Source organism: Labeo rohita, chromosome 5, assembly GCF_022985175.1.
Source record: "Labeo rohita strain BAU-BD-2019 chromosome 5, IGBB_LRoh.1.0, whole genome shotgun sequence".
In the NCBI taxonomy this organism is placed as follows: Eukaryota; Metazoa; Chordata; class Actinopteri; order Cypriniformes; family Cyprinidae; genus Labeo; species Labeo rohita.
Window position 1 is genome coordinate 41,440,286 of NC_066873.1, and position 23,416 is coordinate 41,463,701.

Consider the following 23,416-nt stretch of genomic DNA (forward strand, 5'->3'; position numbering starts at 1 on the left):
ATTTATATTAAAAATGTTTAATTTTTTAATTTATTTATTTTGCTATTAAATTGCATATTTTTATAAAGTAATTTACATTTTTATTCATTAATAAATCTAATTATTAGATTAATTATATGTAAATTAAATAGCTTTTATCTATAAATTATATACATACATACATACATACATACATACACAGTACTACAGTACAAATACTAAAAATAAATAAATAAATAACAAAACTTTAAAATTATTACTATTTTTAAATAATCTATTTCAAAATATGAGCAACTATACTAAAATTATACAAAAAAAAATGGAAGAAAATAAAATTAAACTTGATATTGTATATGCAGTATATATACACATAAAATATAAACATTTCATTTAATTTTTTCATTTTATCTTTATTGTAGTATATAAAAATCTAAACACAAAATTATAAAACATTATTCTAAATAAATATTGTAAGTATAAATAATATAATTAGTTATATATTAGAGTTAAATTCTATGCAAAAACAGATAACTTTATAACCATTTTAAAAAATCATGTTTTTTCATTGCACGTTCCATTTAATCTCAATTAAACTGCGGTTGGGTTATTTGAATTAAGTAAAAATAACAAATAAATAAATATACAAATATATATATATATATATATATATATATATATATAGTCACATTAATAGATGCATCTAATGATTAACACACTGACAGCTGACATTGCATCTCACCAAAAAGTCAAGCCTCATTATGCTTTTAAATAGTTTTGACAAATATTTACTGTTCTCACTGATGATGTTCTCATTTTAATCCCCCCAAATAATGTCAATATATTTTGCATATTTTCCACTCTTTAAAAGTCAGCTTATACATCCTCACATTGCACATCTTTTCTAATAAACCTAATAAAGCGAATGAACCAGCATAAACTATTTTTACTGTTGTGAGTTTATTCATCATCTTAAACACTTCCACATTCACCCCATTGGGAAACAACAAAAAGGACGGACTATTCAAAGCAGACTTATTGCCTATGAGCTTTAACAAATACGTGGCTGTTGTACAAAATGTGTTTCCCTCTTTTGTTGGGATGCTGGATGTCCACCTGCTAACAGATCTATTACAGCCACTCCGTCCAATAGTGAAGTGACATCATAATGAAAACCTTCCTCTGATTGGATGACACGGTGCCAAAAAAACCCCACGGCATATTCACCCTGACAGAGTAATAATATGGGTTTTGTCTGAATGATGGTAATCTTGTTTAGAATGTCCTGGGGCTTCACATAAATTACACTAGGTTATGACAGAGGCAAGCTTGTGGATCAGCACATTCTTTGGGGCCAAGGTCTCCGAAGCCCCCTCGCGCTCTCTCCCGAACTCTCAACCTCCCTTCAGATCAAAAGCTGGTGTCTCGCTGCAGCAATTGTTGCGTTAAAAGTCTCTCTGCGAATTGTGGGGGATTTGCATAATGGGATTATGGAGGGATTAGGAGTCAGGCAGAGGACAGACACAGTTAGGACGGAGCTGAATTCACGACTCCATTCATACGGACTCGACCGCTCAACACACCCTGCACCTGCAGAGTTGCCTTTCAGATCTGCCAAAAACTTCTGCAACACTCAAACCTGACCAAAACCAAACTTTCACCCAATCCACACTTAAATTTTCAACCTACCTGAGCTCCGGTGTCCCACCGGAAAGAAACAGTGCAGTTGTTTCTCCAAGACAGCGATGCAATTAAATGGAGACGTCTGCTGCTCCAATGTTTCTCCTGTGAAAAACAATCCAGATCTCCCAGATTTGGTCCAAAGTCTGCAATCAAAAGTTGTATATGTCAATAAGAAATCAACTATTTCAATACCCAAATAATCAGAGCTATGCAATCCAAATTAACTGTATCAAATGCATTTTATTTTATTTTAAGGAATTCCAAGACAAAACTGGTATATATATACATATATGTATATATATATATATATATATATATATATATTTACATGAATTCAACATAACTAAATTCTTCTGGATTATCCTGGTTTATGAAAGAGCAAAATATGAGGAATACAATTTTGCTTCAAAATAATATTAGAAAAAAAAAAGTATGTATATATATATATATATATATATATATATATATATATATATATATATATATACACACACACAAAATATATGTAATCAAATAATATATTACAAATTAATATATTACAATTGCGAATACATACAGTGTATTATTATATTACATATATAATGGAAAATGAGAAAATAATATATAGTATTAGAATATTATAAATAGAAGTGATATTTATGTATTAAAAATATACATTATATTTAAAATAAAAATATATTTATATTCTAAATAAATAATTTGTATATATTTGTGTTATTTGTTTGAAAAATATAATGACAATTACAAATTTGAACAATTATATATATATATATATATATATATAAAATATATAAAATTACATAATAGATATTATACACATAATTATATAGAAATTATATATACAGATAAAATTATGTATAAAATTTGTATAATAAAATTATACAAATATATATTATAACTAGAAATTATATAAACACAATTTTTTTGTATATAATTAAAATATATTTGTAAAATATATTTTAAATATATACAGTATATTATTTTATTTGTATAATGTATATAAATTAAACATGGAAAACAAAAAGAGGGACAACTAAAAATAAATCTGACTGCAAAAGTAACTTACTGTAGGGTCAGTGGTTTGTTCAGATCGCCTCAGCAAGGACCAATTAAATGCAGAAACCTTCCCCAACTGTTCCTATTTGAGCATTTAGCTGACATTGTGAAACACTGTTGACAATGCAATAAGGGTGACAAGAGATTTGACCCAGTGTTTGCAAAGAAGAGAGCAGTTAAACAGGTTCAGATTTGAACAGCATGTTCTGTTCTCACAGCTTTTTTCCATCTGAAAGAACACTGTGATTACGGTCACATTACTGATGTATTCATTTGCAGCGCTGTTTACTGCCTTAAACTGGACACACGTCTTCCCTCTCACACCCCAGTGTCCGAAAACACTGGTTTTATTTGCTTTTGTTTGAGAAGGCAAACAAGAGCAGTTCAGAGTTATTTATGGAGGCTGTTTGGTGTTTTACAGAGGCTGAGGCTCATGGGGAGCAGAGAGAGTGAAAGGGAGAGTGATGGAGAAAGGAAAAAGCCCTATGGGAGTGTCTGTTCTCGAGCTCATTCCTGCGAGGGGCTGCCGTCAGACTGCTGGTGTGCTGAGATAAGCCCTCCGACCCCCATCGCTCTCCCTCTCTTCCTCCTCCTCTGTTCGCGCAGCGCTTTTCCTCTGCTCTGACTGTCAGTGATAAGGAGATCGTCCTGTAATTGAATGACTATCTTTCCATCACGCTCATTTAAGAAAATAGCGAGGGGCTGGAAATGTGTATGGTTTGGGAGATAAATTAATGGCCACTGTCACCACAGTCCCCAATCAACATCCAGACTGGCAATTTTGAAAATGTGTTTTTAACGCCAATCAATTCGGCTCCACATAGCGAATGATTTATTCAGTTCCAGACCGGCGTGACCTCCTCTAAATAAGCAGCGTTGCAGCAGTAACGTGTAGCGGGAAATGTAAGTCACCGCATGTTTGTCAATACAGTGTCACGTTTGAATAGAACTTTTCATCTGCATCCTTTACACCTGCTTCTGTGTACAGACTGTAAAGCTAACAGATGCATGTGTGCACAAACGCTCACTCTCAACTGCAGGTCAAAGGTCAGTAGATAAAAGAGACATGTAATACTGGAGTCTTACAATTGGTGCAAAAAACAAAACAGCACTAAATACCTCTAAACAATTAGTGCTTAAACCGTCTGCTGCATCCTAAGAAGTACGTTTAAACAAGTCTAGTTATATCTCGTTAAACCTTTTAAATCCTAATTTAAAAAAGTAATTCTAATAAAAATATTTAAATGTTACACAACAATTTTTGACTAGTTAATTTCCAAGAAAGGACTTTCAATTATAAATTACTTTCACAAGCAGTTATTATTAATTAGCTAAATAAATCAAAATTATTTTACAGCGGAGCATAATTAGAAAAATATATATTCTCTATATGCAACATTTGATTAATTTCCATTATATTTCTTGGCTTGGAAACCACAATTATAAACTCAGTTACTGTGGGAAACCCTGTAAAAATAATATATAGTACAAAAACTAATCTAAAGCTAAAAGCTAAATGAAATTATTAAATAAATAAATACATACATTTTCCATCCATTCATGATTTTTTAAATAAGAGATTTTAGAAACATGCTATAAAAATGACCCTCACAAAGATTTTTTTTTTTAAATAAGGTGAGCATAAATTTGACAATACATATTTACTATTGAAATAAATTTTATACATTTTCATTTGAAAACTGTAGGAACCCTCTAAAAAAAGTTCATAATAATAAAAATTCTAAAGTCACCCTCACAAAGATTGATTATATTTATTTTTTAAATAAATAAATAAATAAATAAATAAATAAAGGTAAGCACAATTTAAAAATGCATATTCACTACTGAAATTTTCATGATTTTCAAGATTTTATGAATATTCATTTGAAAACTGTAGGAACCCCCTAAAAATTAATATTAATAAAAATTCTAGTTTCATAAAAATTGGATGTATTGCTATAATTATGTCAATTTAAAATATCTAAAAAGAAATGTTCAATTTGACTGTTTTTCATTTCTTTATTATAGCTGTCCACTGAAGAATACTGTAAATACACCCAAAGGGTGATGGGCTAAACATTAATGAACTAATTATTCAAATATGAACAATATTGGAGCAATATCTACATTTATTATGAACCATTCATTAGATACATTTATTATAAATTATATATATTTTAATGGACATATGACTGAACTGTAATAATGTAACATTATATTCTACATAAAAACTAAAAATACAGATGAACATGAGAAATATTCTGAAATATCACTTAGGCAAGTGATATACTAAACAGAAAGTAGCAAAACTTCCTCAGAAAAATCTCAGTCTGGTCTGTCCATCATTCCTGCCTGGAACTCGCTCACACAGCAGTTTTCCTCTCTTGCAGTGCGGAAGCACTGGGAATAAACACACAGACACAGACTGATGCTGCAAAACTCTCCTGTCCTCCAGACACTACCATTTCTTTTGTGCTGAATTACTTTTAGAGTTCACCCAAAAAATGAACATTCTATCATCATATCATCATCCTCAAATTGTTCCAAACCTGTGTGATGTTCTGTCTTTTGCGGAACAAAAAAGAAGACATCTTGAATAAATATCTCCATGTATGAAGTTGTAAGAAAATCTAACATTATTGTGGTATATTTTACAAAAAAACCCCCACCACCACTTCAGTCTTTCTACTTCAAAATGTCACATTTAATTCAACAGATTACTTGCCATTTGTTGTTTTTCAGTTCATTTATTTACAAAATGTGATTCTCAAATCTATAAGCTAATTCACATTCACAAAAAAGTTTATATATTTACAAACAGCAATTCATAATCTCATAACCAAATTTATATTCACAAAATGCTATTTGCTAATGCACAACCAAATTTACAACAAAATAAGATTCACAAATGCAAATCACAATTTATTAATATGCAAGTATGTTTGCACATTTGTGAATATGAATTAGGTTATGAAATTTTTAGGTTACTAAATTTATGAAACAGACTAATGGAAAACTAGTTCAGTCTAATGAATTAAAATGTTATAAAATGTTTATTTATAATCATGTCGATACAAAATATGTTTATGACAAATGTTCGATAAGAACAGTTTTTTCTTTTCTTTATTGTAATTTAACTGTTTTCAGAACAGAGGATAATGTAAATACACCTAATTAGCTTGTGCGTTTGGGAATCATATTTTCTAATATTAATTGAGAGACTATTTTAGCTCCAAAGATTTAATGTTGTTCAAAATGTCATTTTGTGTTCCACAGAAGAAAGGAAATCATGCAGGTTAGGAATGTGTGTGTTGCTGAATGTGAGTGTGTGTGTCTGTACCACTGTGCACGTCTTCTCCTCCTCGCCTCTTCCTCTCCTCTCCTGTCTTGTTGGGCAGATCATTCTCAGGTGAGCTCTGGTGAGTCTGACCCTGCGGTCTAGAGCTGAATCCACAAGCAGTGTTTCTGCCTCCCAGCACTTCAGGAGTGGGCAGAGGAGCCAAGGGAACACGGGCAGACCCTCGAGGAACAGCTCGGCCTGGCGCTAGATCTGGGTTTTGAATAAATCCTTCACCCTGTGGCTGCCAGAAGCTCGCTGCAGTTGAACCTCGGCTGAACTGACTTGGCGTTAACGGGTTGTATGAGTGAAAAGGAGCTGGATCTGAATGAGATAATTCATTTCTTAGCCATGTTTCCTCTCCTCTTCTTCTGTTATGACCTGCTAATGTGATAAAGAAACAATTTAAATTACTGCTTTGAAAAAATACAAATTAACTTTTACCAATTACGATAAATATTCAACCATATACGTTTCTAACTGGCCATTAAATTATGTTTAGCATTATGATTATTGTAATAAAAGTACAAATTTATATTTAAATACATCAATAAATATACACACTCAGTTAAAAGTTTACAATAATTAAGATTTTTTGCAGAAGTTTTTGAAAGAAGTCTCTCATGCTCATCAAGCGTAACCATTTATTTGACCAAAAATATGATGTAGTTTTATATAAATAAATATTATGTTATGTAGTTTTTTTTTTTGTTAAATAAATATATATTATCAAAGCTCTTCAATTCTTACATTTGGTGCTTGGCTGACCAATCAGCTCTGTAAATGGGCTAGGTGGCGTCATATCCTCCAGCTCTATCTGATGTTTATCAGGATCCTGAGCCCAACGAGGCAGATGAGTATGAGGAGGGTGAGTTTGGCTGTTTATGTTTGAGAAGGATGTATTCTCACTCTTCTGTGTGGCTGTTTTGACTTTGGATTGAGCTGTGATGTCACTGAAGAGCTGTGGAACAACAAAGAGAATGTGAAAATGTCAACAAGGTTTATTAATCAACAGTGTACCCTACAATAGTTTGATCTTGGATGCTAATGAAATTAGTACTACCTTAATGACTTTGTGAAGGATCTGAGGGAACATTTCCTGTAGCTCAGAGAAAGAAGCTCCCAGGAGCCACTGCAGTGATGGAGCTCTCCTCAACATCAGTTGAGCAACCAGAGGATTAATGCAGGGAAACTGCAGAAGGCAACTCTCCGCCTAAAACAAACACACGTTAAAGGAACACTCACTCTACTCACTCCCACTCCCCTAGAGTTGAGTTTTATCATTTTCTAATCCATTCAGCCGATCTCAGAGTCTGGTGGTAGCACTTTTAGCATAGCTTAGCATAGATAATTGAATCGATTAGACCGATAGACGCTAGATGTAGATGCCGAGTTGTAGCCGGCAGAGTTGACAGCTGCGTAATATCATTGCGCCTGCTGCACCCATGGTACGGCAGCAAAGTTCCTTGATTATTACTCCGAAATGAGAGTATAGTTCCTAGCCATATCAGCCTAGAAAATTGCAACTTTTCATTTTTCGTCCGTCTTTGTACACAATGTAACTACAAAAGAGTCAAATTTTATATAGGCAAAATATTGAAACTCTTCGGTCATTTTTGAGCGAGATGCTAATGGTCTAATCGAATTCAATGATCTATGCTAAGCTATGCTAAAAGTGCTACCGCCAGACCCGGAGATCGACTGAATGGAAGATCAACTAGGGAAGTTGGACAATGAGCCTATTTTCAAGAAAAGTGGAGTGTTCCTTTAAAGCATAGCTGAATTGAGCACACAGAATAATATTAGCTTCATCTATTGAAGAAAATCTGGTGAGGTTGACAGTTGTTTTTTTTTTTTTTGTATAACACAGACATATTAACTACTGAAGATTGTTTTTCTGCTGTTACTAGCCAATGATTAGACCTACTTAAAATGAGAGAAATTATCTACACATTTCAAACTTTTTTTTCTTTACAATTTCGTGATTGAAAATTTTGAAAAAGATATCTGAAATTATTTTTAAAAAATAAAAATAAACACTGGAGCTTTGTGTGACTCATTCAGACTGAAGAATAGCAATGATATCTCAGTTCTCAAGTTCTCAGTTGAAAGTGTGAGAGAAACATTATTTCTAATCTGCCCAAAGAAAACTTTTAACATTAATTTGTGCATTTTAAAAATCTTTAATAAAGGTGTAAAAAGTCCTAAAGACCTAAAAAGAACTTTGATTTTGTCTGCAGCTTTTTGTGTACATAGTTCTAATTTAAATTTTGGTAATCAACACAACATAAAAAAAAAAAAAATATAACAACAATTTCTTTCTCCTCATGGTTAAATGAGAAAAATGGAATGGACACAAACATACATGGACCAGATTATCTTTAATATGCATTTTAATCTATTTTATCAAGCACAGTCTGAGAACAGATAACTTTAGTATATGTAACTGATGATCAGCAACAGAAGGTGTTTTTTTAGATCTGTCATTTACCTCTGTAGGCTGCACACTGAGCCAGTCTCTATCCAAACAGCTCGGTCCATCTTTCTCTGAGTTCATCAGCGTATGTAAGGAGATCTGATAGATGTATTTGGCTATCTCTTCTTCCTCACACACCAATAACACCTAAAACACATACATATACCATGATCTAAAAATGTTACACCGACTTTGAATGCAAAATACTTACAATATGTGACCCTGGACCTCAAAACCAGTCATAAGTGTAAATTTCTCAAAATTGAATTTTTTTACAACATCTGAAAGCTTTCCATTGACGTATGGTTTGTTAGGAGAGGACAATATTTGGCCAAGATACAACTATTTGAAAATCTGGAATCTGATAAAGTCGCCTTTAAAGTTGTCCAAATGAAATTCATAGCAATGCATATTACTAATTCAAAATTAAGTTTTGATATATTTATGGTGGGAAATTTACAAAATATCTTCATGGAACATGATCTTTACTTAATATCGTAATGATTTTTGTCATAAAAGTAAAATCGATAAATTTGACCCATCCAATGTATTTTTGGCTATTGCTACAAATATACCTGTGCAACATAAGACTGGTTTTGTGGTCCTGGGTCACATATAGCATACAACAGAGGAAATATTACATCTGGTCTTGGCATAACCTTTAGAAACACTGACATTTGTTTTGAGGCTATCAGTATTTAAAATATATGAGGAAGAAAATACCTTGACATCGAACTTCTCAGACTTCTTGTTTCCAAACAACACAGATGCAGAGTAGATATGAACCAGATTGATATAGATGTTCCTGGAAAAGCTTAAAAGTAAGAAAAGTAAATAAAACACATATGTAGATTAAGAATAACACAATATTTCTTCATCTTACAAATGGCTGTCAAAAGCAAAAATGCTATGAAATGCATGGAACACTGTGATAAAGTGTGACATGCTAGAGCAAAACAGGCATGATGTAATCAGCACCCCAAAATTACTAAGAAACAAGTATTGCATTTTACCTTGCAGATATATGTATGACCTAGCAGATATATAGGTGGTGTAATGAATGTTAACATAATCAGACAGAAGATGTAAATGTATTTCAAACTGACAGGGCCCTGTGGTTCTCTGTGCAGTGCAGAATGACCCAGCAGCGGCTAAACTGCAGAGAAAGGGCTGTGAGTCTCATGACCACACGCTCAGACGCTACTCCAATCTTCATGTCCAATTCACCCAGCTCCTGAACACACACACAGGATTTACACATTCAGGGTCACTTTGTGAATGGTAGCGCAAGTGTGTATAGAGCATCACCTGGATGAGGATGGCTGTGTTCTCGTCCACAGTGATGACATCATAATGAGTTCCACCCAGCTGCAGTGAAGACGGAGGGTGTTTCCTCTCCAGCAGAACCATATTGTACCTGCCAACAACAGGCTTTGTACATTAGGATACACTTAAAAATGAAGGTTGTTTGTGTCATTCCACAATCGGTGCCTTTTGCGTCCCTAAGAAATAATCAAACATAGATTTAATATAACAACAAATAAATGTGCAATTTAAAAACATAACAACACTATGCATGCTTTCATCAATATTACATCAAAAAAGTCAATTAAATATTATTTTAAATATCTTAAGTAACATTTATTCTGGTAAGGGTAAGGTTTTTGGCCTGTCCGTCACTATGATTTTTCTTTTCAGCAGGACTTTTAATTTGCAAAATGATATAAAAAAAAAAAAAAAAAAAAAAAAAAAAAAATCAAATTTCATATTGTTGAAAATATAGTCTCATTGTTAAGCAATGTTTTTGGCATAAGTATGCATTTTTTCTATAAAATATAAATCATTTTATTGGTGTCTCCTGATTTCATATCAGCCCTGTTACCTTTATCAAAAAACCCATGTAAAATAATGTACATTCAAGTGACATCATTTCTAGGAGGTTACATTATATCTCAACCAGGATTCCAACACTTAAAACATAAGCATTTCTCTCACTCCTCTATAATGTTCTATTTTTGATGATTTATGAGGCTTGACTGAGAGTGGGTGTCATCATGGAATGTCAATTATTTCTTATATTTAATATATATGAATATCTACTAGTAAATCCTTTCAAAGTGTACAATATGTGCTTTTGTGATCTTGATTATTAGCTAGCAATTAGCAAATTTGTCTGTAATCGTCAAACCTGTTACTTTTTAGCAGGTTTTGTCGTGGGTAACAGGGATGACATTGATTAGGTTTGACCCTGTTTTTAAAGACTGTCTGTGTAAAATTCAAACATTTTAAAGGTCACCCTCTGTATATTATTGAGCTAAAAATGTATATATATCTATATCTATATCAGAACTCACGTTGTCTCCAGTGTGCGTTGCATCTTTAAGCATTTTAGTAAACCATCAGTGACGAGCAGCACAAACGGAATAGTGTCCAGATACGATGCAGCAGTAGATTCCTCTGAGAAATCTGGCAATGAATGATTCAAATGACCAACAGATAAAAATGTGATATAATGCAACACTGAAAAGTAAACAAGATCATCACTGAATCAATCATCCTAATTTTGATATTTTATCAGTCAGAATACAGCATGTACTTGCAAATGTACTCAAATGTTTATCATTATGTTTGAATGCTGTTAAAATACATTAACAATATAGTTTGCATGCAAATTGCAGCATCAAGCTGAGAACTAACGCTGAAATCTCACTGATCACATAATTGTGCAATGAACATCAATATCATGTGAGCGTAAGAATTGTTAGACTGACTGGATTCAGGCACTGCAGTGGAGAAGGAGATAAAGTTGACGTTTCTCTCTGAACACACACTGCCGAAGGGTGAGTGTCCTCCAGAGTAAAGCTCAAACACCACACTGAAACTCTGCCACGGGAAGTCAGGACCAATGTGGTGACTGCACACAACAACACACCTACTGCAGGAGAGTCTGAGGAAAGAGACAGACAGACATAACACATTCAGTCACACCTTATATGCAGACCTCATGTGTTCTGTATATAAAAATTAGATCTATACACCTGTCCATCACTTCTTTGCTCACAACTTTACTCTTTTCTTCATTGGGGACAACTTGGGACACAGAGTTTCCTGAACACACACACAAAATCAGGCAGAACAATCACCGCATAGTACCCATCTTATAAAATCTGGAGGGTTCTTGAAAAATTAACTCACCTAGTACCTGGTTGAGAGCTGCAAGCAACTCTGTATTTACACGGTTCGCTGTCAAAACTAGAACCTGCTTACATTCAACAACAGACATTCAACATTCACATTCTGTAAAATGTACTTTGTTTGAAAAGCATATATAGTATAGAGTGCTTTTAACAATAATAATACATATTTTTTCAGGTTGACAGAAAGTCATATCTTAATATATTTAATGCCTTATAATCGATAACACATTTTACTCTGGGATTTGCTATATAGTATATATTGGTTATGTGAGTGTACTGTATATATGCAAAAAAAGTTCAATTTTACATAGAGCTGTGTGATCATTTGGTTTAAATTCTGTAAATCTCACTTTAGTGTTGTGGTTAGTGTCAGAATTCATCCATGTATTGATTTGGTCCTGCAGCTCCAGTAGTTTAGGATTGGGCCTCTGCCTCTTCTGACTCAGATACTGCAGCACCTTAAACTTTCTCAACAGCTCATCCAGACAGCTTTGAGCACAGGAACCCTTCGCCTTTGCCAGGTAATCTATACAAAGACAGATTTTACTGGTGTGAGCAAAGATATACTATAGCTACACTATAATGATCAAAACACAAATGAGAGCACAACTCTTCAGTTTTGCTGTCTCCTGCCTTTTATAAGTATTCCTATATGCATCTACTCTAATGTTTTAAAAGAGATCTCAAAAATGCCTCAGACACCAAAATGCTAAAGTTATCTAATTATCTGAGCTATGCTATCCAAATTAATTTGATAGCCCTTACTATTAAATGAAACACAATGAGACCTTCACTCCAAAGCAATGAAAGAGTGACTTCTGAGCTCACCAAGCCTGCATTTATTTGATCCAAAATACAGCAAAAGCAGTAATATTGTGAAATATTTAAGATATTTAAAATTACTGCTTTCTATTAAAACATATTTTAAAATGTAATGTATTCCTGTGATCAAAGCTACATTTTCAGCATCATTACTCCAGTCTTTAGTGTCACATGATTCCTTAGAAATTATTCTAATATGCTGATTTCCTGTTCAAGAAACAGTTACTATTATTATCATCAATATTTAAAACAGTTGAGTACATTTTTCAGGATTCTTTGATAAATAGAATGATCCAAAGATCAACATTTATCTGAAATTAAAAAAAAAAACAAAAAAAAAAAAACTTTTGTAACATTATACACTATTATCATTCAAAAGCTTGGAGTCAGTATAAATTATTTTATTTATTACTTACTGTTTTTATAGAAATTAATACTTTTTAGCATTATATTTAGCATTATTTAGATGAATGTTGTTTTTCTGATTCCTCTGATCTTTCTATTCATCAGAGAAAAAAATTCTACTCAGCTGTTTCCAATTTTTTTATTTATTTATTTTTTATTTTTTTGCAATTCAGAATATTAGAATGATTTCTGAAGGATCGTGTGACTGGAATAATGATGCTTGAAATCGCAGTAATAAAAGTAATAAAAATAAAAAAATATTATCATAGGGCCCTAATGGGACCATGAATTCAAAACAGTTCCATGAATTCAAATGATTAGATGTGCTTTTTGATTACTACATTTTAATTTAACCACTAAGAATTAATATAGAAAAATAAAAGTGGAAAAAAACTGAATTTAGGGAAAAATACAACAAATATCATAGGGCCATACAATAAAATGTTCCTCTGAGACATGAGTGAGTTTTCTCAAATAGTTACCAGTTGCTGTGCTGAGATCAGATGTGAGAAGAACAAGTTCCTTCATGGTGACCAGAATATGTAGCAGAGCCATCTCATTAAACACAATGTCCCCATCTGCCACAAAAAATAACACAAAATGTTTTTTACATGTCTTCAAAAAACATAATCTAACAATCTTTGTCTATTTCACATTGTTCAGTGCATTCTTGTAATGTGCGAGAAGATTGTCTGACTCTGTTCTGTCCGAAGCATTCTCTCTTGCTGCTTTACAAGGAATCTTGTGAGTTCAGAAGACAGAGTACTAAAGTATCTGTTGTTCAAAGCTGAGATGCCCAGCTGCTGCAATTTACTCAGAGAGGGCAGAGCCAATGCACGCAGTTCCCTATATGCATTTCTCTGACTCTCTACAGGAGTAAACACAGAAATATGGTGATTAATTTCTTAAACCAAACAAGCATGTATTTTGTGCTTAGAACAACACATTTTCTGGAAATATTTCAGATCTGACAGCACTGCTTATACCTGTGGCTTGAACATATACACTCTTGCTGATGGTCTCTTTTTTCTCTTCACGTGGAAAGCTTGTCTCAGCGGCAATGACACTGTGTTGTGTTTCTGAGATGTGATTCACTGTATTTTTTCTGTTTTCTGGCAAGGCTTTTCCTGTAGAATTCTGACTCGCGCTTAACTCTGAAAGATATTATACTATTAGTCAGAATAAAATACTTATGTTTCAGTTGGTGTATAACTAAAAATACAAGATGTCAAGAAGGTCCTCAAAACATTCTGCTTTTTGATATGTGTACATATTTGTAAAAATCTATGATTAAACACTTTAACTTTAAAATCATATTAAATCAAAACTGACAATTCTTATTTTGGAAACAGCAATGATCCAAAAAATTACCTGCAGATGTTGGACTGCTCCATTGAGATTTCGGCATTGGGCAGTTCTGCATTGATCTTAATGTCAGAAAAGACGACAAAGGATTCAGGTCTTCATGAGACTGAACTACAGAAATATTCCTCTTTCTGCTTCCCAAATAGTTTGATAACTGAGATGATTTAGAGACCATATTTTCTTTCCTCTGTTGCGGCTGCTTAGGAAGTGTGTGTATATTGGATATCACTTCAGTATCTTTAACACTAGACTTCAATGAAGATGGCATCTCAACCACTTTAGAAATGAAAAGCTGCTCTTCTGAAGGAGAGGCTCTTCTGGAGGAATTCCCAGAGCATTTTTCTGATGGACTAAACTTGTGTTGCTTTATCTCTGCAGCTTTACAATCCCCTGTGGTTGTTGTCACCGAAGAACTGTCTTGTTGGTGAGACATGCACTCCATTATCAAGAACTTCATAGGCGTCCCTCTATTCACCTGTGTAGGTACAGCTGACTGCAGTGGGTTACTCTGAGAACGGTGAACTGCAGTGGGACGACCTGAAAGTGGCAGAGCTGAGAAACCAAAATAACATTTATACATGGCTCTTTTTATTACTGGACAAAGATTAAAGAAACAGTCCAGGTTTGGTACAAGTTGTGTTCAATCAATAGCATCAACAGCACTTATATTAAAATGTATATTGTATTATTTGTAGTATAATCAAGTTAAAGAAGTTATATGATGTGATTTCATGTTTTCCTTTGTCTTTGAAGTGTTACAAGCTGTTTGTGCATATATAAGATCTGTAAAGTCGCAAAGATTAAAGACTCAAACCCAAAGAGATATTTTTTCTAAAAGTTAAGACTCATCCATGCCTTCCTAAAACGCATCATTCAAACATGCCTCCACAAATCTACCTCACTGTGTTTCTAAAAAGTGGGATAATTCCAACTTTGCAAGGACATTCTGCTGCTTCTGACTCACAGCCTGTAAGTGTTTTCATATGCAAAGACTATTCAAATGCTCATGTCACCACTAGTAAGCAACCACTACATATATTGTTAAAACGTTAATTTGGTGTAAAGTTGCTTTGGAACGATATGTATTGTGAAAAGCGGTATACAAATAAATTTGAATTTCCCAAAGGCGGACAGGGAATCGGAAGTCTCACACATTCACTGAAAAAAAATTCTGCTTATTTCCGCATTGAAAAATAAGGCGGATTGAAACAGTATTTTAACATTGACAGATAGGCTGCTTTTGCTACCATTGTGAACTACTGGTCAAAAGTTTTGAATAATTATGTTTTTTGTAATGTTTTTGATAGATGTCTTTTATGCTCATCAAAAAATTCGGCCATCACAGGACTAACTTTTACTTAAAGGATATTCTTTTATGGTTAACAGTTAACAACAGCATTTTTAGCTAGATTTTCCAATTTTTGTTTGTTCAAACCTCAAGTATTAGCAATGAACAATGTCTGCCTTATTGAAAATATATTTTTAGCTTGTATCTGAAATGAGAGAAACTTAAAAAGCTCACCTGCATTCGAAGCACGGTTACTCAGCAACTCTGTAAAAAAAACAACATTAACATATAGAAGTTAAGAGTAGCAACTGCATTCTAACAAAATCTTAAAACCACAAATAAAACAAACAAAAAAAAAATACTGCATTCTGTCTTACCATGTATTTTCACAATAGACAGTGGTGAGAATGTTTCATCCACATGTGGCTTTCTCACAACTGTCTTACAGTCTTCTGTGGACATTTTCTCAGTATAGATGGAGAGATTTTTGAAGATGGTTTCAGGAAGAATCACGGTACTGGTAATGAGCTGAAATTGGTCCATAATGTCTTTGGGTTCTGCAACCTTCTCCATCTCCACCTTTAGTAGTGTGAGAAGCTCTGGAAGTGACTGACTGTGGAGCAATGGCTTAGTTACCTGTGGTTCTGTACAAAAACACAATGGAGTTCAAGGATTCTGTAGAAAAAAGCTTTGTCTAGCCATCAATACTTGACTAAAGACCAAAAAGGCCAAGATAAGAACATCTGTGTGAATGTTTTTAGGTAATATACAAATTTGTCTGGATGCACACCAAGTTCCTCACATTACAATCTACATATCGACATTACCAGCAAGCAAATATCGAGCCACACATTGGGGATGTTTCTCTGCCATCCAAACAGCTTTTTCCATATTTTCACAATCACTGTCTGGCATGAAATGCCTAGGAAAAGTACAGTACATATTATTTACTTTGTCATATGTATTGTTATTATGAGTAGTGTTTTCAATGAAACTAAAGTCAACATGAAAAGAAAACTGACCCCTTTTAGTTTCTTTATAGACCTTAATCAGGTTAGACATCATATTGAATTTAACATGGATGAAAATGAGACTGTGAGGAACAGATTTACAGTTTTTACAATGGCACAAAATTGTTTGTGAATACCATTTCATGTTGACTAAAAGAAAAGACAAGTGCAAATGAAAACAAACCTGTTTTAGATGTCCTAACATATTTACCAAATATTAAGAGCTTCTCTCCATTATAACAAAAGCAACAAACTCACTGCTTATAAACTGGTGACAGATTCTCAGCTGACAGATGTTTGCTGGAAATACACCGGTCTGGTAGACACAGCATATGACTATGTGGTGAAAGAAGCAGATCTAATTCCATCTCAGCATAAGACCTCGAAGCAACTGGAATGAAAGGTTTTGAAGTCACTGGAGATTAGAAGAGCAATCTACAGCAGGAACCACACTTTGATTGTGATTAAATATGAACAGCAATTTCCCATACCTGGAGATTTTGGCTCCTCGAAGATAATTTTAGCAAAGCTGCTTTCAGGCATTTGCAGGACCTCCACCTCAGCCATTTGTTTATCAGCAAAGATGACTATTATTGAAATATAATTATTATTGACTTTAATACAAGCTATAACGGGCACCAAAACAGACACGCTGTCTGATTGTAAATGCATTGGATAACAAAATATAGACGCAAATGGCATTTGCACTTTTGAGCTATTTATTGGCATTTAAAAACCAAACCTTAAAACCAAACCAATTAATTTTTTTTAAATGCTTTGCTTCTTTATTTAAAATAAGCACTGCTTGCTTTGATACTTTGTTATCTATTGCAATGCCATTCAAATTTTTATACATTTCCAAATACTCACTGGAGCCAGTGTATATGTTTTGGTATGTACAGGTCAAGTTTTACCTTCTTTGAGAAGATCTTTCGAAGGAAAACATTCTTCTATTGGCACTCGGGTGACATTTAGAAAATCTTGCACTTGTGCCAAGGAATAATTGGGCTCTTGTCTTCGAAAGCAATCCACATGAAGCTCAACAGGCAACATCAGTGACTGTTGAGAAATCATAGCTTGTATTTAAAATACTAAAACCCATTTTTTAAGCTGCAAAGAGCATAACCATATACCAGATATTTGCTCAGTTTTGAAGATTACCTCCTCATTCATTACTGTCTCTTTTTTGAACTCTTCCATAGCACTTAAAGTAAACGTGGCACTTGTTACTTCTTCTAAAACTGCATCATATGAGGCACAGTGTCTAGAAGAAGGAAATAAGGGTGAGGTGAAAATATAATTTTAGTGCATCATAAGACAGTACACAGAACAAACTACCACAAAGACATTATTGGTTCAGTTCTCAGCTAACTTTTATGTGAATGCATGATTCTGAACATTTTTTAATGCCTAATCCTGAGTCAAGATTAGAATTATGTTTAGAATTATTCGTTTTCTGCTGCATGTGTTGGTGTTTTACTACATCCAAACAGATTTTGTGAAAAAAAAAAAAAAGATTATTTATATGCTTGAGTTTTTGACATTAAAAACTTGACATTTCACTGCTTTTGTTATTTTGACAAGTGCATTAAAGTTGATACATATGTATAATTTGGAAAATCTTTGGAAATTATTTTTGGTTCAATTTTGAAAGTAGTATATTCAGTTCTTGAAATAATTATATTGTATTTTGTACCTAAAAATAACCTCTTCTAAGAGATTTCCTGATAAATTCAGAACAGGATCCGAGACAGTTATGATGTCCATCCTCTGAAGCATCGTTTGAAATGGAGGCAGGTGGCTTTTGAACTTCTGCAGATGGTCACTGAATATCACCTCCTCTGGCAGAGAGAGATCTAAGATTTAGGAGACAAGGAAAGAATGGATTATCATCTAGATTTTTAATTATGAGCACATAAGAAGATAAAATTCAGACTTCTGTGGTCCAAAAATATATAAAACACCCTTTGAAATCCCTTTGAAAACAAACTGAGTGATGTACTACACAGGGTATTTTTAGCACACATCTACCCCTTTTTAGTACAATATCACAGCCAAAAATGTACTGGACTGATATAAAAGTGGTTCAGTATAATGAATACAGAACTGACACAAAATATACACAAGATAATACTAAATACTCCAGTTCCTACCATCACAACATGTATTCGGTGTACATGGACTAAAACTCTCTTCCCAAGGTGATCTGGTGGTATTGCTTTCAACTCCTTCTAAGAGCCAGAGGGCTTCTGAAGTAGAAATACTGCACTGAGAGGCTGGGTTAGAGCTGGGAACCACTTCCTCTAGACCTCGTCCTATCTGCAACACATTAAACCTAAACACAACAAAGTTCAATATGAAGAACCCGCATTTAAATGAAAAGTTCACGCAAAGAAGAAAATTTGCTGAAAATGTACTCACCTTTAAAAAAAATCCAAGATGTAGATGAGTTTGTTTTTTTATCAGAACAGATTTGGAGAAATTAAGCATTATGTCACTTGCTCAGCAATAGATCCTGTGCAGTGAATGGGTGTCGTCAGAATGAGAATCCAAACAGCTCATAAAAAATGGGCTAAAATACGAGTCCTCTATGCATAATAACACTTCCTACAGTAAACAAGTCATCACATCTGAATTAGGTGAGGAATATGCACAGATCAAGAACTGTTATACTGTTAAACTCTTAAACAAATATATTGGTGGATTTTGATGTGAGACCACAACAAAGTATGGTTCACTAAAGGAAGCGTTTTTATGGTTTACGATGAAATGGAGTGGTGTGGATTACTTGTGGATTATTGTGATGTTTTTATCAGCTGTTTGGACTCTCATTCTGACAGCACCCATTCACTGCACAGGATCCATTGGTGAGCAAGTGATGTAATGCTAAATTTTTCAGAATCTTTTCCTGATGAAGAAACAAACTCATCTTGGACAGCCTTAGGGTGAATACAGTTTCTGCAAATTTTCACTCAACTTTTCATTTGAACACAACTGAGAGAAAATTACACTCAGCTAGGCATGAAGATTTAATTTGCAGACACAAATACAAAATCTACCCAGATGGATCATCTCAGAGGACATTATAAAAACAGTTCAAACCTCTCCAAACAGTCACTGAGATGTGTGATGGACTTCAATTCATTCATTACAGACCCGCTCACTGGTAGAGTACACACTGATGCTTTGTTCTCTGTCATAAATGACACAAGTCAATGTTAGTACTGTATGATATCTTTGAATATCACAAAAAGTCTTTAGCGCTTAGGTTGCAAGACAGATATTTACAGAATTTTGTTTAAGAGAAAATCTTCTCTTTTCAATACAATGAAAGTAAATTATCTTATATTCATTAAAACACAAACATGGCACACTTACTCCATGGTACTCTGTAAGCATTGTCCTGCAGGTGTCCATTGTGTGGGTAGATGTTACTGACCAGCTGGAACGGAACTGGAAGTTCTAACAAACTGATCATCATTCGGCGTCTGGCTGAGGCCTGAAACAGATGGCATCTCAAATATGCAAAAGTTTGTGAGCTTTACAATGTATTTAATTGATATTTTTATATTCTTATTCTAGTTTTATATTACTGACCCCCTGGTGCTTCTTTTTTGTTTACTTTGTATGCATAATTGTATATATGTTCAATATTTGCATTTATATTAAATTGCATGTATAATGTTAATGTTGTTTCTTTATTGAAAAATCCTTAAATAAATGCCTGCTGTTCTTCAGAAAAATCCTTCAAGCTTTGGTTTTTCAGCATTCTTGTGTATTTGAACCCTTTCCAACAATGACAGTATGGTTTTGAGATCCATCTTTTTACACTGAGGACAACTGAGGGACTCATGTGCAACTATTACAGAAGATTCCAACACGATGCATTAAGAGCCAAAGGGTGAAAACTTTTTGAAAGTATTCAGACCCCCTTAAATTTTTCACTCTTTGTTATATTGCAGCCATTTGCTAAAATCATTTAAGTGAATTTTTTTTCCTCATTAATGTACACGCAGCACCCCATATTGACAGAAAAACACTGAATTGTTGACATTTTTGCAGATTTATTAAAAAAGAAAAACTGAAATATCACATGGTCCTAAGTATTCAGACCCTTTGCTCAGGATTTAGTAGAAGCACCCTTTTGATCTAATACAGCCATGAGTCTTTTTGGGAAAGATGCAACAAGTTTTTCACACCTGGATTTGGGGATCCTCTGCCATTCCTCCTTGCAAATCCTCTCCAGTTCTGTGAGGTTGGATGGTAAACGTTGGTGGACAGCCATTTTTAGGTCTCTCCAGAGATGCTCAATTGGGTTTACGTCAGGGCTCTTGCTGGGCCATTCAAGAACAGTCACGGAGTTGTTGTGAAGCCACTCCTTCGTTATTTTAGCTGTGTGCTTAGGGGCATTGTCTTGTTGGAAGGTAAACCTTCGGCCCAGTCTGAGGTCCTGAGCAATCTGGAAAGGGTTTTCGTCCAGGATATCCCTGTACTTGGCCGCATTCATCTATCCCTTGATTGCAACCAGTCGTCCTGTCCCTGCAGGGAAAAACACCCCCACAGCATGATGCTGCCACCACCATGCTTCACTGTTGGGACTGTATTGGACAGGTGATGAGCAGTGCCTGGTTTTCTCCACACATACCGCTTAGAATTAAGGCCAAAAAGTTCTATCTTGGTCTCATCAGACCAGAGAATCTTATTTCTCACCATCTTGGAGTCCTTCAGGTGTTTTTTTTAGCAAACTCCATGCGGGCTTTCATGTGTCTTGCACTGAGGAGAGGCTTCCGTCGGGCCACTCTGCCATAAAGCCCCGACTGGTGGAGGGCTGCAATGATGGTTGACTTTCTACAACTTTCTCCCATCTCCCGACTGCATCTCTGGAGGTCAGCCACAGTGATCTTTCGGTTCTTCTTTACCTCTCTCACCAAGGCTATTCTCCCCCGATAGTTAGTTTGGCCGGACGGCGAGCTCTAGGAAGGGTTCTGGTCGTCCCAAACGTCTTCCATTTAAGGATTATGGAGGCCACTGTGCTCTTAGTAACCTTAAGTGCAGCAGAAATTTTTTTGTAACCTTGGCCAGATCTGTGCCTTGCCACAATTCTGTCTCTGAGCTCTCCAGGCAGTTCCTTTGACCTCATGATTCTCATTTGCTCTGACATGCACTGTGAGCTGTAAGGTCTTATATAGACAGGTGTGTGGCTTTCCTAATCAAGTCCAATCAGTATAATCAAACACAGCTGGACTCAGATGAAGGTGTAGAACCATCTCAAGGATGATCAGAAGAAATGGACAGCACCTGAGTTAAATATATGAGTGTCACAGCAAAGGGTCTGAATACTTAGATTTAAAATTTAAGGGGGTCTGAATACTTTCCGTACCCACTGTATGTAAGTTATGTACGTTAGATGCATATGAGTCCCTCAGCTGTCCTCAGTGTGAAAAGATGGATCTCAAAATCATACAGTCATTGTTGGAAAGAGCTCAAATAACGTTACCCTAAAAATGGTAAAAAACGATTTTTCTGAAGAACAGCAGGCAAAAAATAACACACAATGTTTTTGTGAATTGTGGGGACTTTCCATAGACTTCTATAGTTTTTATACTGACTAAACGATATTGTCTATCCCCTAACCCAACCCTAACCCTAAACCTACCCCTTACAGGAAACATGTTTGCATCGTTACACTTTCAGAAAAACGTCATTTACTATTTTTAATAATTTTTTAACATTGTGGGGACCGCAGGCAGGTTTTACTATCCTTGTGGGGACATTTGGTCCCCACAATGTAGCAAAAACAAGTACACACACACACACACACACAGCTGTGGATCATTCAGGTAACAACACAGTATTAAGAATCAAGTGTATGTAAACTTACGAACAAAAAAATAATTAAAAAAAATAACGTGCATTTCGTATGATCCTCTTATTTTGGTAAAATAACTAACATTTTGCAGTTTCTGCAAGGTGTATGCAAACTTTTGACTTCAACTGTATAATATTCTCTTTTGATCAGTGGCGGGAACTCACCTCAGCGATGTAATCAATACCCTTATACCCGACAGTCGTGAAACTGGCACTTCGTTTTGTTTGACAACAGGATTTCATGTTGAAAGTATCTAAAATAAACAAACAAGCTAGGAATCTACAAGATATCAACTACATATATATGGAATATATGGAATAATCTTGTCGCCATTGGATGGTTACGAAAACTGTCAGTTGGATACTCAAGCGGTCGCGCTGAACATATCGTGAAATATCGGTTCTGTTGAAATGATGAGCGATAGAGGAATTAAGTTCATTTAATTAATACGAGACAACAAAGTTAAACCGGTCAGCTGTGCACTTAAAACTGGTTAAGACTAACAAATTAAAACCGTAAAACTGTCTGAGGGGAAACGTTACACACACGCGCTTTTTCAGTGATTGACAGGTTGAATCTACGCGACCACGCCCACATCATTAACATATTTTATAGCGCAAAGTTTATGCTTTATCAAATAAGGAAAATAACTGAATTTAACATCTGATTCATCATTTGAGCTGCCATTTTTATTCTACTGATTGAATTTTATTCATTATTTAAGCATTTGGTTTATTTCTTTTGGTAAGAAAAAAAACAACTTTCCATTACAAAATTCATCCCACAGTTTCCAACAAAATTCCAGGCCTATATTTACCATAGTAAAACTACCACTGTTAGCCAGGGTTATTTTGGTTGACTAAAACTAAAATCATATTTGTTACATAAAATAAAACATCATAAAATGAAATAAAATATATAAAAAATATAAC

General features: G+C 34.4%; 1 protein-coding gene across 1 annotated transcript; it reads right to left on the minus strand.

Annotated features, from left to right (window-relative positions):
- Window positions 1-5,018: 5,018 nt before the first annotated feature.
- LOC127165139 (protein shortage in chiasmata 1 ortholog) lies at window positions 5,019-23,000 on the minus strand. Its single transcript, XM_051109458.1, has 29 exons — window positions 22,649-23,000; window positions 19,994-20,114; window positions 19,718-19,808; window positions 18,769-18,950; window positions 18,312-18,471; window positions 17,777-17,879; window positions 17,530-17,674; window positions 17,107-17,202; window positions 16,874-17,006; window positions 16,433-16,527; window positions 15,983-16,249; window positions 15,840-15,869; window positions 14,324-14,869; window positions 13,939-14,106; window positions 13,650-13,820; window positions 13,435-13,530; window positions 12,076-12,251; window positions 11,724-11,787; window positions 11,567-11,636; window positions 11,300-11,475; window positions 10,883-10,994; window positions 9,837-9,945; window positions 9,635-9,762; window positions 9,252-9,342; window positions 8,544-8,675; window positions 7,116-7,265; window positions 6,803-7,013; window positions 6,056-6,436; window positions 5,019-5,115 (listed from the first exon to the last, which is right to left on the minus strand). The coding sequence occupies exons 1-29, from the start codon at window positions 22,724-22,726 to the stop codon at window positions 5,030-5,032; spliced, it is 4,368 nt and encodes a 1,455-aa protein (XP_050965415.1). The 5' UTR covers window positions 22,727-23,000; the 3' UTR covers window positions 5,019-5,029.
- Window positions 23,001-23,416: the final 416 nt, after the last annotated feature.